The 12,821-nt window shown below is 46.3% G+C and overlaps 1 protein-coding gene across 1 annotated transcript in view; it reads right to left on the bottom strand.

Moving 5' to 3' along the window:
* The window catches only part of LOC139161019 (transitional endoplasmic reticulum ATPase-like), a 42,639-nt gene that overhangs the window by 5,511 nt on the left and 24,307 nt on the right, over positions 1–12,821 (bottom strand). Inside the window, exons 12-14 of the mRNA XM_070739599.1 lie at positions 5,762–5,884; positions 3,768–3,980; positions 700–878 (exon numbers count right to left, since the gene is read on the bottom strand). Coding sequence (XP_070595700.1) covers positions 700–878; positions 3,768–3,980; positions 5,762–5,884 — 515 coding nt within the window. The remainder of the gene's footprint in view (positions 1–699; positions 879–3,767; positions 3,981–5,761; positions 5,885–12,821) is intronic.

Genomic DNA, 12,821 nt, shown 5'->3' with positions numbered 1-12,821 from the left:
GTACAAGTGCACTAGAGTGCCTTCCGTCCCCTGTCATATTGCTCTCTTCTTCTATTCTTTCATTGATATGTTCTATTACTATATCTTCTTTTCTATTCTTTCATAGATATATTTTATATATATGTATGTATGTATGTATGTATGTATGTATGTATGTATGTATGTATGTATGTAGATTGTTGTGAGTTTGGGTTTTGCCCCGTGTAATATTTTGAGTGTCTATGCGACGTTTCGGTGAAATCACATTCACCATCATCAGGCTGAAGTTATAAGCTTCGTGCTGCTGTATATTTACTTGTTTCCAAAGAAGAGATCCTGATTTAACTTTTTCTCAATGACCTCTTCCTTCAGTCCAGCCTCAATGACCAGCTGAGTAAAAGGGACTCTGGAGGAGGAATAGCTAAACTGGCAACAGGACAAAGAAGAGCCTCGGTGGCGCAGTGGTTAGAGGTGCAGTCCTGCAAGCTACTTCTGCTGATCACCAGCTGCCAGCAGTTTGGCAGATCGAATCTCAGTAGGCTCAAGGTTGACTCAGCCTCCCATCCTTCCAATGATTGTTGGGGGCAATATGCTTACTCTCCGTAAACCGCTTAGAGAGGGCTGTAAAGAACTGTGAAGCGGTATATAAATCTAAATCCTATTGCTAGTGTTGCCCATACCCCTCCACAGAACTCTACCTTCTTTTCTTTAAATTCTCACCTATTGGTGGCGCCTATAATAAATACGGTCTTTTTGTTGGTCATGCCATCCATTTCTGTGAGGATTTGGTTGATGACACGGTCAGCTGCACCCCCACCGTCCCCTGCGCCGCCACCTCGGGCCTTGGCAATAGAGTCCAACTCATCAAAAAACAGGATGCAGGGAGCAGCCTGGCGGGCCTGGGAGACAACAAAAGGACCAATAGGCGTTAGATAACAAAATGTAAGGCTGGCAAAGTACTATGTGTCTTGTGTTCTAAGGCTTTCGGCCTTTCCAGATTAATGCATTTCAGTTGTGATGCCTGGATATCTCTGGGACCGCCTTCTGCCGCACGAATCCCAGCGACCAATTAGGTCCCACAGAGTTGGCCTTCTACGGGTCCCGTCAACTAAACAATGCCGTTTGGCGGGACCCAGGAGAAGAGCCTTCTCTGTGGCGGCCACGACCCTCTGGAACCAGCTCCCCCCAGAGATTAGAACTGCCCCCACCCTCCTCGCCTTTCATAAACTCCTTAAAACCCACCTTTGCCGTCAGGCATGGGGGAATTGAAACATCTCCCCCGGGCCTATACAGTTTATGTATGGTATGCTTGTGTGTATGTTTGCTTTTAATAATGGGGTTTTTAGTGTTTCTTTTAAATTATTAGATTTGTTATATATTGTTTATTATTGCTGTGAGCCGCCCTGAGTCTACGGAGAGGGGCGGCATACAAATCTAATAAATAAATAAATAAATTACAGGACTATCCTTTGGCAAAGTGAAGATTAGACTGTATAGTCCCAATGGACCATGAAAAACTAGTGGATTTTAAACCAGTGTCCTGAGACAATGAACTGTGAATGGTGGGCAGCTAATAAAATTGGGATGTCCACCGCAAGACAAACAATAGTATATTCCCCATTGGCTTCCTGCTAATAAAAGCTCTGGAATTAATGCCATAATTCCATAACATATTTAGAATTCCAAAATAAGGCGGGAGCTCATTCTTTCATTTTTTTTCTTCTGTGAGTAGCTGGATCTCACAGGAGGCAAGACGTGGCCACTTTTGTCTGGATTCAAGCTAAGCAAGGTTACATTAGTTAATATTTGGATGGGGGATTTCCAGGCAATACTAACATCAGTGTTGGGCTCCTACCTGGACGAGGGGGAGGGGGGAAGACAGCATTCCGGTAGCGAAAATGGAGCTGCGCACACAATCTCTGGGTGACTGGTGGGTGGGCGCATGCACCCAAGTGAGATTTTGCTTCTGCACATGTGAAGGAAGTAAAATCTCATGAGAGGATGCATGGGCATATGAGATTTTGGTGATTTTCAGTGATTTTTTTGCTTCCGCGCATTAAGCAAAGGAACCACCGAAATCTCACAAGTGCAGTAATGGGCAGCCAAAATTTTTACTGCCACACTGTGGGTGTGGCTTAATGGTCATGTGACTGGGTAGGAGTGGCTTGAACAATCATCATTGTTCAAGTGAACTGTTAAGTTCTCGACTTACAACCTTGTCAGTTGTAAGCGTCACTCGCTGGGGTGACAATTTGCTTCGCGTTTCCCGCGCTTTCCTCCCTGGGTCGCCCCCACCCGCCTCAGGCTGGTAACTCGGCGAATGAGTGCTGCCCGAAGCATAAATGCTGCCAGTGCAGCTTCCCCCCACGCCTTCTGCTTGCACTTCAGGTGGTAGGTAGCCGCGTGAGGCTGGAGGGGAGCCGGGCAGGAGAGAGGGAAGTTCGTCCGAGGCCAGGAAGGAGGAAAGAGGAAAAAAGCAAGGAGCACAGATGCAGCAGCAGCAGCAGGTGGGAAAAAAAGAAGAGCCGAGACGAGACCAGTAATCCAGGAAGTGACAGCCGCCAATCAGCTGGAGCTGTGCACGCATCTTCATTTCCACTGGTGGAACTGTGTTCCACCCCGTCCTGCCCGCTGCCCACCCCTGCACCTACGCATGCGCAGAAGCAAAATATCACTTGGGCATGTCCATGCGCCCGCCTGAGTGGCAGCGTAAAGTTCATCGGTAGCAGCAGGAGCTGCCAACCTTTCACTGACTAATGTTGTGGATTACTTTGGAGGGTGAAACAAACATTCATGAAAAATTATGGCAAATCATTTCTACCCTGTTACTCAAAAACTGCAGGCACGTCTGGATGAAGCCACCAGAACAAGAACTCACTTTGACATTATGGGTGACTTAGATTTGTATATTTATTTATTCATTCATTCAATCATTTATTTATTTATTTATTCATTCATTCATTCATTCATTCATTCATTCATTCATTTATTTATTGGATTTGTATGCCGCCCCTCTCCAGAGACTCGGGGCGGCTAACAGCGACAATAAAACAGTGTACAATAGTAATTTGGTATTGATGATTAAAAATCAATTAATATAAAAACCAAACATACATACATACATACCGTGCATAGAATTGTAAAGGCCTAGGGGGAAAGAGGATCTCAATTCCCCCATGCCTGGCGGCAGAGGTGGGTTTTAAGTTGTTTACGAAAGGCAAGGAGGGTGGGAGCAGTTCTAATCTCTGGGGGCAGTTGGTTCCAGAGGGCTGGGGCCGCCACAGAGAAGGCTCTTCCCCTGGGTCCCGCCAGGCGACATTGCTTAGTTGACGGGACCCGGAGAAGATCCACTCTGTGGGACATAACTGGTCGCTGGGATTCATGCAGCAGAAGGCGGTCCCTGAGGCAATCTGGTCCGGTGCCATGAAGGGCTTTATAGGTCATAACCAACACTTTGAATTGTGACCGGAAACTGATCGGCAACCAATGCAGACTGCGGAGTGTTGGTGTAACATGGGCATATTTGGGAAAGCCCATGATTGCTCTTGCAGCTGCATTCTGCACGATCTGAAGTTTCCGAACATTTTTCAAAGGTAGCCCCATGTAGAGAGCGTTACAGTAGTCAAGCCTCGAGGTGATGAGGGCATGAGTGACTGTGAGCAGTGACTCCCGGTCCAAGTAGGGTCGCAACTGGTGCACAAGGCGAACCTGGGCAAAAGTCCCCCTTCAGTTCCTGCCCCAACAGTCAGCTCTTCTCTTCCCCACCCCACCAACTTTATACTCTGTACCTTGTCAAAAACATCGCGGACGTTGGCCTCACTCTCTCCAAACCACATGGTGAGTAGTTCAGGACCCTTGATGGAGACGAAGTTGGCTTGGCATTCGTTTGCAATGGCCTTTGCCAGGAGGGTCTTGCCACAGCCAGGGGGCCCATAGAACAGCACCCCCCGTGAAGGTGTCATTCCAAACTTCAGAAACTTGTCTGGATACTCCACTGGGAACTGATGAAGAACAAGAGAGGGAAGAATTTAAAAACTTGAGCCATTTGTCTTATAAAAATCAGTACTATTTCTGCTTGAAAAACTACATGCTGACTTTTCTTCATTGTCTGGCTTGTAAAGAGCAGCTAAAGAGAATGGCTTAACCCTCATCTTCTGTCTCCACCGCACACCGCCCATTGTTAATCAGGAACAACAGATAGACTATTTAAAAAATCTCACTGCCCTGGGAGACAGTGACATTATCTGGAGACACACTCAGTGGTGTTTACATTCTAATTCCTCTTATGACTGAACACTGGACATGCTGGCTGGTGAAGATAGGGAAACTCAACAGCTTTCTAAAGGTGCCAGAAATATGTTAAGAAGACGAATGTACATAGAATACGTAGCTGACCAACACTCTTCCCTGTGATTTATAGCTGATCTCAAACACACACACACACACACGGATGTGAATTTAATATATATTTTATATTTATAGAAGCAATATCAAACATGCCTGTGATTAAAACAGTTCTGTCAGTATCCTTTAAGCATTAAACACAAAATTTTACATTCATAACTGTTAGAGAGGAGAAAAGCCAAGGGCACAGCTTTTATAATTCTGGTTAAGCTTCCAATCTGGAAGCAATCTGCATCACCTTCTTATCCGCACAACATCTCTTAAAATATCAAAGCAAACAAAATGCTTGTTTGCTTTTTGTCTGGATTTTTTTGCCCAGAGCAGAGATGGGGACAGCGAGTGCAGAAACTGTGTATAAATAGTGTGGTGCAAGGATATGTAAATTTTCAGCAATGGGATTTTACAGAGAATTCTAGAACATTGTGTTTGCCTGAGCTTTAGTTTAGGAAATTTAGTTTGTTGAAATGATTATTCCCTGGAATGGCACAATCCAAGAGAAATTTGGCACACTCCATGTTTTTCAGAATGTTCCATTTCTGAATCACTGAATTCTGCTTATTTTAGTGGTGATGTTGGATTGAAGTTGGCCTTGATTTTATAACCAAGAGGCCTGTTCAAAGGAAGAGCTGAAAGGGGATTTCAAGTTAAATGATCCAACATAAACGGGTATAAAATAGAACAGTGCTGGCTTCATTTTCCGCTGAAATATTGCTTTTTGGTTCCTAGTTGCTAAAGGAGGCCAGTTGCTAAAGGAGAAGTCATTATTATAACTTGGAACTGCTCTTTAAGCCACTAAGAACTCTCATGAATTGCAATGCACTATAAGGACCCAGAGTCTAAGGAGAAGGGTGGCATAAAAATTGAATGAATGAATGAATGAATGAATGAATGAATGAATAAAGAAAGAAAGAAAGAAAGAAAGAAAGAAAGAAAGAAAGAAAGTGCTTTCATCTGAATTCATTTCTTCAAAGTTCTCTAAGAGCCCTCCATTTTGGATCTTTTCCTTTGTCAAAAATAAAACATCCCTAGGTAACAACTTCCTACTGCTGCTGTGTTTCATTGAAGACTTCAACTCCATTTCTACTGGACTGTGGCTGACTGGTTGGTTGGGTTAGTGGGCTGGCTGAGCTGGTTTGCTGCTTGGACACAAACAGGCTAGTTTCTGCAAATGCAAGCTCTGATATCCTTTTCCAGCCTTGATTTACCACAATGGATGAGCTGTTGACAAGCGAGACACACTGAGATCTTTCACAGGGTTTGAATCTCAGCATAGTTAACATATTTGTACTGTCCTTTATCTTTTTATGGAATACAGACACAACTGTACACATATACTGTATGTTCTGATGGGTTTGTACTACTTGCGTGAATGACTGACCTGCACCAGTTCTTGTAGCTCCCGTTTTACTTCCTGCAAGCCCCCAATGTCTTCCCAGGAGACCTGTGGCACTTCCACGACCGTCTCCCGCAGGGCAGAGGGGTTGCTCTGGCCAAGAGCCCACTGGAAAGCAGAAAGGGCAGCATGGTTAACACCACAGTTCATAGGATAGCACAAAGCACTGAGATCAGTGATTTCCCCCACAAGAGACTTACATAGAAACATAGAAACATAGAAGATTGACGGCAGAAAAAGACCTCACAGTCCATCTAGTCTGCCCTTATACTATTTCCTGTATTCTATCTTAGGATGGATATATGTCTATCCCAGGCATGTTTAAATTCAGTTACTGTGGATTTATCTACCACGTCTGCTGGAAGTTTGTTCCAAGGATCTACTACTCTTTCAGTAAAATAATATTTTCTCATGTTGCTTTTGATCTTTCCCCTAACTAACTTCAGATTGTGTCCCCTTGTTCTTGTGTTCACTTTCCTATTAAAAACACTTCCCTCCTGGACCTTATTTAACCCTTTAACATATTTAAATGTTCCGATCATGTCCCCCCCTTTTCCTTCTGTCCTCCAGACTATACAGATTGAGTTCATTAAGTCTTTCCTGAAACGAGTTCATCGTTTTGCTCATCTATCATTCCTGCAATTAAGCCTAACATTCCATCAGGCCAGACAAAAAAAACCATTCAAAAGAATAAACCTTTCTATATTCAGATTGGTGGCATGGATGTGCTATAGGAATACAAGGAGGTAATAGTTCCACAGTATTCATTAATATTCTGATCTACAATGGGAAGAATTTTCTAACCATTTCTGGAAGTTTGTTGGAAGTTTTATACACTGCTCAAAAAAAATAAAAATAAAGGGAACATAACACAATATAACTCCAAGTAAATCAAACTTTAGTGAAGCCTTTCAAATAAGGCTTCAATTTCACCTAGTCCACTTGACAAAGAATGACTCATATGGTTCTTCTGAGATTCAGACTGGCACTATTAATCACCTGACTAATTATTAAAGAAGATAGCAGCTCCACTTTTCATTCCATTTTAAAAGATAGAAATGGGCGGGTCTGGGAAAAGCAGACATTGAGGCCAAGGACATTGTGAAGACTTTGGATAAAACTGCTGACATTTGGTTTGAGAACTATGGGAAGAAGGAAGTACTGCAAATTGGATGTGGGAAAAAAAAACATGAGAGTAGCTATAGCCTTTGAAAGTTATACAATCCAATGAAAACCAGGTACCAAATCTTTAATGAAACTGAAGGTATTTTCGCAAGCTTCTTGAGAATAAACATCCTTCAGATGGGAAAATAAATATGGAATATCACGTCCACTTACAGAGACAGCATCTGACTCAGCTGGTAAAAGTAACAAAAACATTGGTTTCAAAGTTATAACTAGTTAAGGTCAGCGAATAAGGAAATGTTTGAGATTTAGAGCTAAGTAATTACTGTTCAAAAATGATCTATAGTTCTAAATTCAAAAGGATGGGAGAAAAGATAGAGTGGAAAAGTAGAAACATTGAAACATAGAAGATTGACGGCAGAAAAAGACCTCATGGTCCATCTAGTCTGCCCTTATACTATTTCCTGTATTTTATGTTAGGATGGGTATATGTTTATCCCAGGCATGTTTAAATTCAGTTACTGTGGATTTATCTACCACGTCTGCTGGAAGTTTTCCAAGGATCTACTACACTTTCAGTAAAATAGGCGTTGATTGCTTACCTGAACGCCTCTTCTCGTACGGTGAGCGGGTACAGCAGTCACATGGTTGCTCATGTCCAATCCGGTGGAACTGAGCCTAGTGTTAAAAAAGCTTGCCGGATCCGCCCCTTCCCCAGAATTCGCGAATCCATAGACTAGGCTCAGCTGTGAAGCTCTGTAGTGTTCAACTCTTATTATTAGAGGAAGAAAGGTTATAGGAAGGTAAAGAAGACACATACAAGGGCGGGAAGTGACTGCTGTACCCGCTCACCGTACGAGAAGAGGCGTTCAGGTAAGCAATCAACGCCTATTCTCCGTACTGAAGGAGCGGGTCCAGCAGTCACATGGGACATACCCAATAGATGGTCCCTAGGGTGGGATTAGATTGCTATCATGTGAGATAACGGATTGGAGTACCCTTCTGCCGAAGGCAGCGTCCGCTGAAGCGTAAGAATCAATCTTGTAGTGCCTGATGAAAGAATTTGGCGAGGCCCAAGTGGCTGCTTTGCAGACCTCCTCCAACGGGGCTTGAGTCGCCCAAGCGGCCGAGGTGGCTGCGCTCCTGGTGGAATGCGCTGCGATGTTCCTTGGAACTGAGAGGGAGGCCGACTCATAGGCCTTAGATATAGTCCCTCTGATCCAACGGCCTATTACTGTTGAAGACACTTTGGCACCCATGACTCTGGGGTGATAGGCTATAAAAAGTGCTTCTGACCTCCGAAAGGGTCCTGTGCGTTGGATATAAATTCTCAGCGCTCTAATGAGATCCAGGGTGTGCCATCTAATTGCCAAGGGATGGTCTCGTTGGAGGCAGAAGGAAGGTAGGACAATATCCTGAGTTCTGTGGAACATGGAACTGACCTTGGGTAAGAAGGTAGGGTCCAGTCGCAAGACTACCTTGTCCTGATGAAATTGACAAAGGTCCTGCCTGATTGAGAGGGCAGCCAGCTCCGAAATGCGTCGGGCAGAGGTAATAGCCACCAGGAATGCTACTTTAAAGGATAGGTACCTGAGGGACGCCGATTTTAGGGGTTCGTATGGTGCCTGCGTGAGGGAATGGAGAACCCGTGGCAAATCCCAGGATGGGTACCTGTGAACCTTGGAAGGTCTGAGGTTGGCTATGCCCTTGAGGAATTCCTGAACTTCTGGGAAGGATCGGAGAGGCTGTCTGCGGGGGCCCCCTAGGACAGATGAAATGGCTGCCAGATGACGCCGGAGGGTGCTGGTGGAAAGTCCTTTATGGAAACCTTGCATAAGGAAGGAAATGATTCTGTGTATGGGAATGCACAGGGGAGAGAGGCCTTCCTGTAGACACCACTGGTGAAACTTGGACCACGTGTGGTCGTAGATTCGATTGGTCGAACCCCTTCTGGCCTTTAAAATGACCTCCACTGTATCGGGGTCGTGACCACGCAGTTCTAAGTCTCTCCTGATAACAGCCAGGCGGTGAGGTGGAACCACTCCGGATCTGGATGGAATGAGGCCCCCTGCCGCAGCATATCCCCCGAAACGGGGAGTCGCCAAGGGTCCTGGACGGATAACTGTTGGAGATCCGCGAACCAGGGCCGGCGGGGCCAATGAGGGGCGATTAAGATTACTCGGGCCCTCTCGGTGAGGACCTTGTGAATCACGTCCGGGAGAATTGGAATTGGAGGGAATGCGTAAAGTAGGCCTGGAGGCCATGGGCTCCGGAGGGCATTGATTGCTTCCGCTCCCGGGGATGGAAATCTGGAAAAGAAGCGAGGGAGCTGGGCGTTCGCATTGGTCGCGAAGAGATCCAGAATTGGTAGGCCGAATCTGAGGCTGATTTGATGGAACAGGTCTTGATGGAGGTTCCACTCTCCTGGGTCTATCGTTGCTCGAGATAGCCAATCCGCCTGGACGTTGAGGCTCCCCGAGATGTGGTCGGCTAGGAGCGACCGAAGATGTTTTTCCGCCCAAAGGCCTAACTTGAGGGCCTCCCTCATGAGGGCCTTGGATCTCGTGCCCCCCTGTCTGCAGATATGGCTTTTTGTGGCAATGTTGTCGGTGAGAATGAGAACGTGCCGGTTGGGAATGCGAGGAGAGAAATGCTTCAGAGCCAGGGAAACGGCTCTTAACTCTAGCCAATTGATTGGCTTGGAAGCTTCCTCCGGGGACCACGTGCCCTGGGCTATCATCCCCTGGGCGTGGGCGCCCCATCCCGATAGACTGGCATCTGTGGTGATGACAAATTGATCCGGGCACCTGAACGGGGATCCTTTGTCCATGGCCGGAGACTTCCACCACTTGAAGGATCTGCGAACAATTGGTGGGATGACAATGCGACGATTTGAGTTGCTGTGCCCCGATCTCTGAAAGGGTAATAGGAGCCACTGAAGTTCCCTAGCATGAAGGCGAGCCCAGGGAATGATGCCTATGCATGACACCATCTTCCCCAAAAGGGAAGACAGGGTTACTATGGATACTGAAGGTTTAGATAAAATGCAAGAAATTAACTCCCCTATACTGAATTTTCTCTCGGGAGAGAGAAAAACCTGGGAGGATTCTGAATTAATAATGGATCCCAGGTGTAAGATGGATGTGGAAGGTTGGGGATGACTTTTATCAAAGTTGATGGAAAATCCATGGTCCTGAAGGACTGACATGGTGATAGAAAGGTCTGTTTTCACTTTCTCTAGGGAGTTCCCATGAATCAAAATATCATCAAGATAACATAAAATGTGAATGGGAGACGCCCGGATATAGGCCGCCAGGGACCCCAAGAGCTTTGTAAAGACCCGAGGGGCCGAGGAAAGGCCAAAAGGCATCGCCCTATACTGGAAATGCCTGCCTTGAAAAGAGAAACGTAAAAATTTTCTGTGGCATTTGGCTATAGGAATGTGGAGGTAGGCCTCAGTGAGGTCTAAAGAGACCATGAAATCTCCCGTGTGGATGGCGGCCAAAATAGATGATAAGGAGTGCATCTTAAACTTCCTATATTTGATGAATAGGTTAAGCTTCTTTAAATCCAAAATAGCTCTCCAACCTCCGGAGGATTTTGGAACCATAAATAGGATGGAATAAAAACCTAGACCCTTCTGACCGGAGGGAACCGGTTGAATGGCTCTGATGGACAATAAGTGAGAAATGGCCTCCTCCATACGGTTACAATCTGAGGAGGACCTGGGAGAAGGGCAGGAAATAAAACGTTTCGGAGGGGGAGAAATAAATTCTAAAAGAAGGCCTGTTTGAACAGTGTCAATGACCCAGGGGTCCTTGGAGGTGAGACGCCAACTAGAGGCGAAATGGGCTAGGCGACCACCTATGGGAATTGAGGAAAAATTACCATCTAGGTTTCTTTGAAGCCCTGTTAGAGGACGCTCCCCTTTGGAAGCGAAAGCCTCTGCCCCTGGAGTTCCTACCTTGGGAACGAAAGCGGGGGGAATACTGACCTGGAGATCTCTGATAGGAAGCCGCTTGATCTTGCTGACGCCCTGGGCGACGAAAGGACTGCGTTTTGGTAGCCTTTTTGGTGGTTGGACCCAAAACTTTCTTCTTGTCCATGGTTTCCGTGAGGAGTGGATCCAGAAGATCACCGAAAAGAAGGTCGCGCTTTAAGGGTCCCAGGGATAACTGCCACTTCTGGCGTACTCCCGCTTGCCAAGGGCGAATCCATAAGAGTCTTCTTGCCGTTGTAGAAGCTGCAATAGACTTAGCAGAAAATCTAGTAGATTGTAAAGTGGCATCAGCCACGTACTGGGCAGCTGCAAAGACCTTGTTGAAGTCTTGTTGACCTCTCAAGTCATCGGGAGGAATATGCTGCTGAAGTTGGCGAAGCCACAGAAGCATGGCTCTGGAGAAAAAGGAAGCCGCTGCAGAACTTTTAATGGCCCAGGAATCTGCGGTGAATCCTCTTTTGAGCATTTGTTCAATCCGCTTGTCCTCTGGGCGGAGGACTTCCTCTGCTTCGCCTGGCACAGCAGCCGCCGAGTGAAGGATCTTGACAGGTTCATCCGGTTTAGGAAAGGATAAGAGCTCCTCATAGGAAGAGGAGAGTTTGTACAATTTTCTGTCCTTGGTTGAGGGATTAAGCCCAGAGGCTGGGAAATCCCACTGCTTAAGTAAGGCATCTTTAAACAATTTAGGCATAGGAATTACCTCGTTATCCTCCTGTTCCTCTGTGAAGTAAGGTAAATTCTCCTCCGGGGGATCAGTGGATGTGGAGGCCTGTTTCTCCTGAGCCGCCAATCCCGTAGAAATTCTAGCTTTGAGGAGGAGAGATTTGAACAATTGAGAAGGAAAAATAGTAATTGGAGAAGGAACCTTTATTTGGGATTCCTCATCATCTGAGAGGCCTTGAAAGGGATCCTCATCCTCCTCCATATCCTCATATTCGTCCTGAGAGGAATCTGAATCATCCTGAATAGGAGCTCTAACCGCTGGGGAAGAACCCAAGGGGCGGGAGGGGCGAGGAGGTGGAGGAGGTAAGGGAAGCTCATTGATGGTAGAGAATTTAGCATCAATGGCCTTGGACAACACAGAAAAAATAGATTGGAATTCAGGAGGTAAACTAGAAATATCAGCAGGAATGTCAGAAGAATCCCTGAAGGCCTGGGAGGATCCTGGCTGGGGGGAATCTTCAATAATATCTGGTTCCTCTGGACCTATTCCCCATAGGTTAGGTTGGGGTCTGTCTAGGTTTGGCTCATCCAGAGATAACACAGGGACCCCAGAAGGAGGCAGACTAGAAGCCTCTGGGGGGTCTTGACTACTGAGTACTTGGGCCTGTACTTTCAAACGCTTTGCTGATTTGTCATGGATTCTTTGTAGGGCTAGGTCCCTTCTCTTCTCAGCCCTGGTGACCTTGGTCGAGGGGCGGGCCCCTGAAGAAGAGGAGGTCGAGGCCTGGGGGATACTGGTAATCTCATCGCCTGTAGGCCTGGCCTCTCTGGGACCTTTAGTTGTGCCTCTCTTGGGAAAAGTAGCCATAGTCTGACAATTAACAGAAGACCAGGCTGAGCCAAAAACTGAATAATTAGGGAGAAGATTTCAAGGACTTCCCAAGAGGTATGGATCCTGCTCCGAGGCCTCGGAGCTGCTGAGACTTGAGGGCAATCTGGGCAAACCCAGAGTTCGTGTCCCCAAATACAGCGTGGCCAGCCTCCCTAAACTTAACTTAAAGTAAACCAAGGCACTCTGGTTGGAGGCTTAGCCGGTGGAGAATTAAGCCTGAGCGTCCCAAAGCCCACTCCGGGATCCACGCGGTGGACTGAGGCCTACGCGGCTGGCAGGAGGCCAACACGAGAGGCCTAAATTTAAAAAGGGCGCGAAGGCCTTCGCGCCGAAAAATCGCTCCGTAATAGAATTCTTAAAGGGGA

The sequence above is a fragment of the Erythrolamprus reginae genome, chromosome 2, assembly GCF_031021105.1.
Source record: "Erythrolamprus reginae isolate rEryReg1 chromosome 2, rEryReg1.hap1, whole genome shotgun sequence".
Taxonomy (NCBI): Eukaryota; Metazoa; Chordata; class Lepidosauria; order Squamata; family Dipsadidae; genus Erythrolamprus; species Erythrolamprus reginae.
This window is presented reverse-complemented; position numbering and strand designations above follow the sequence as displayed.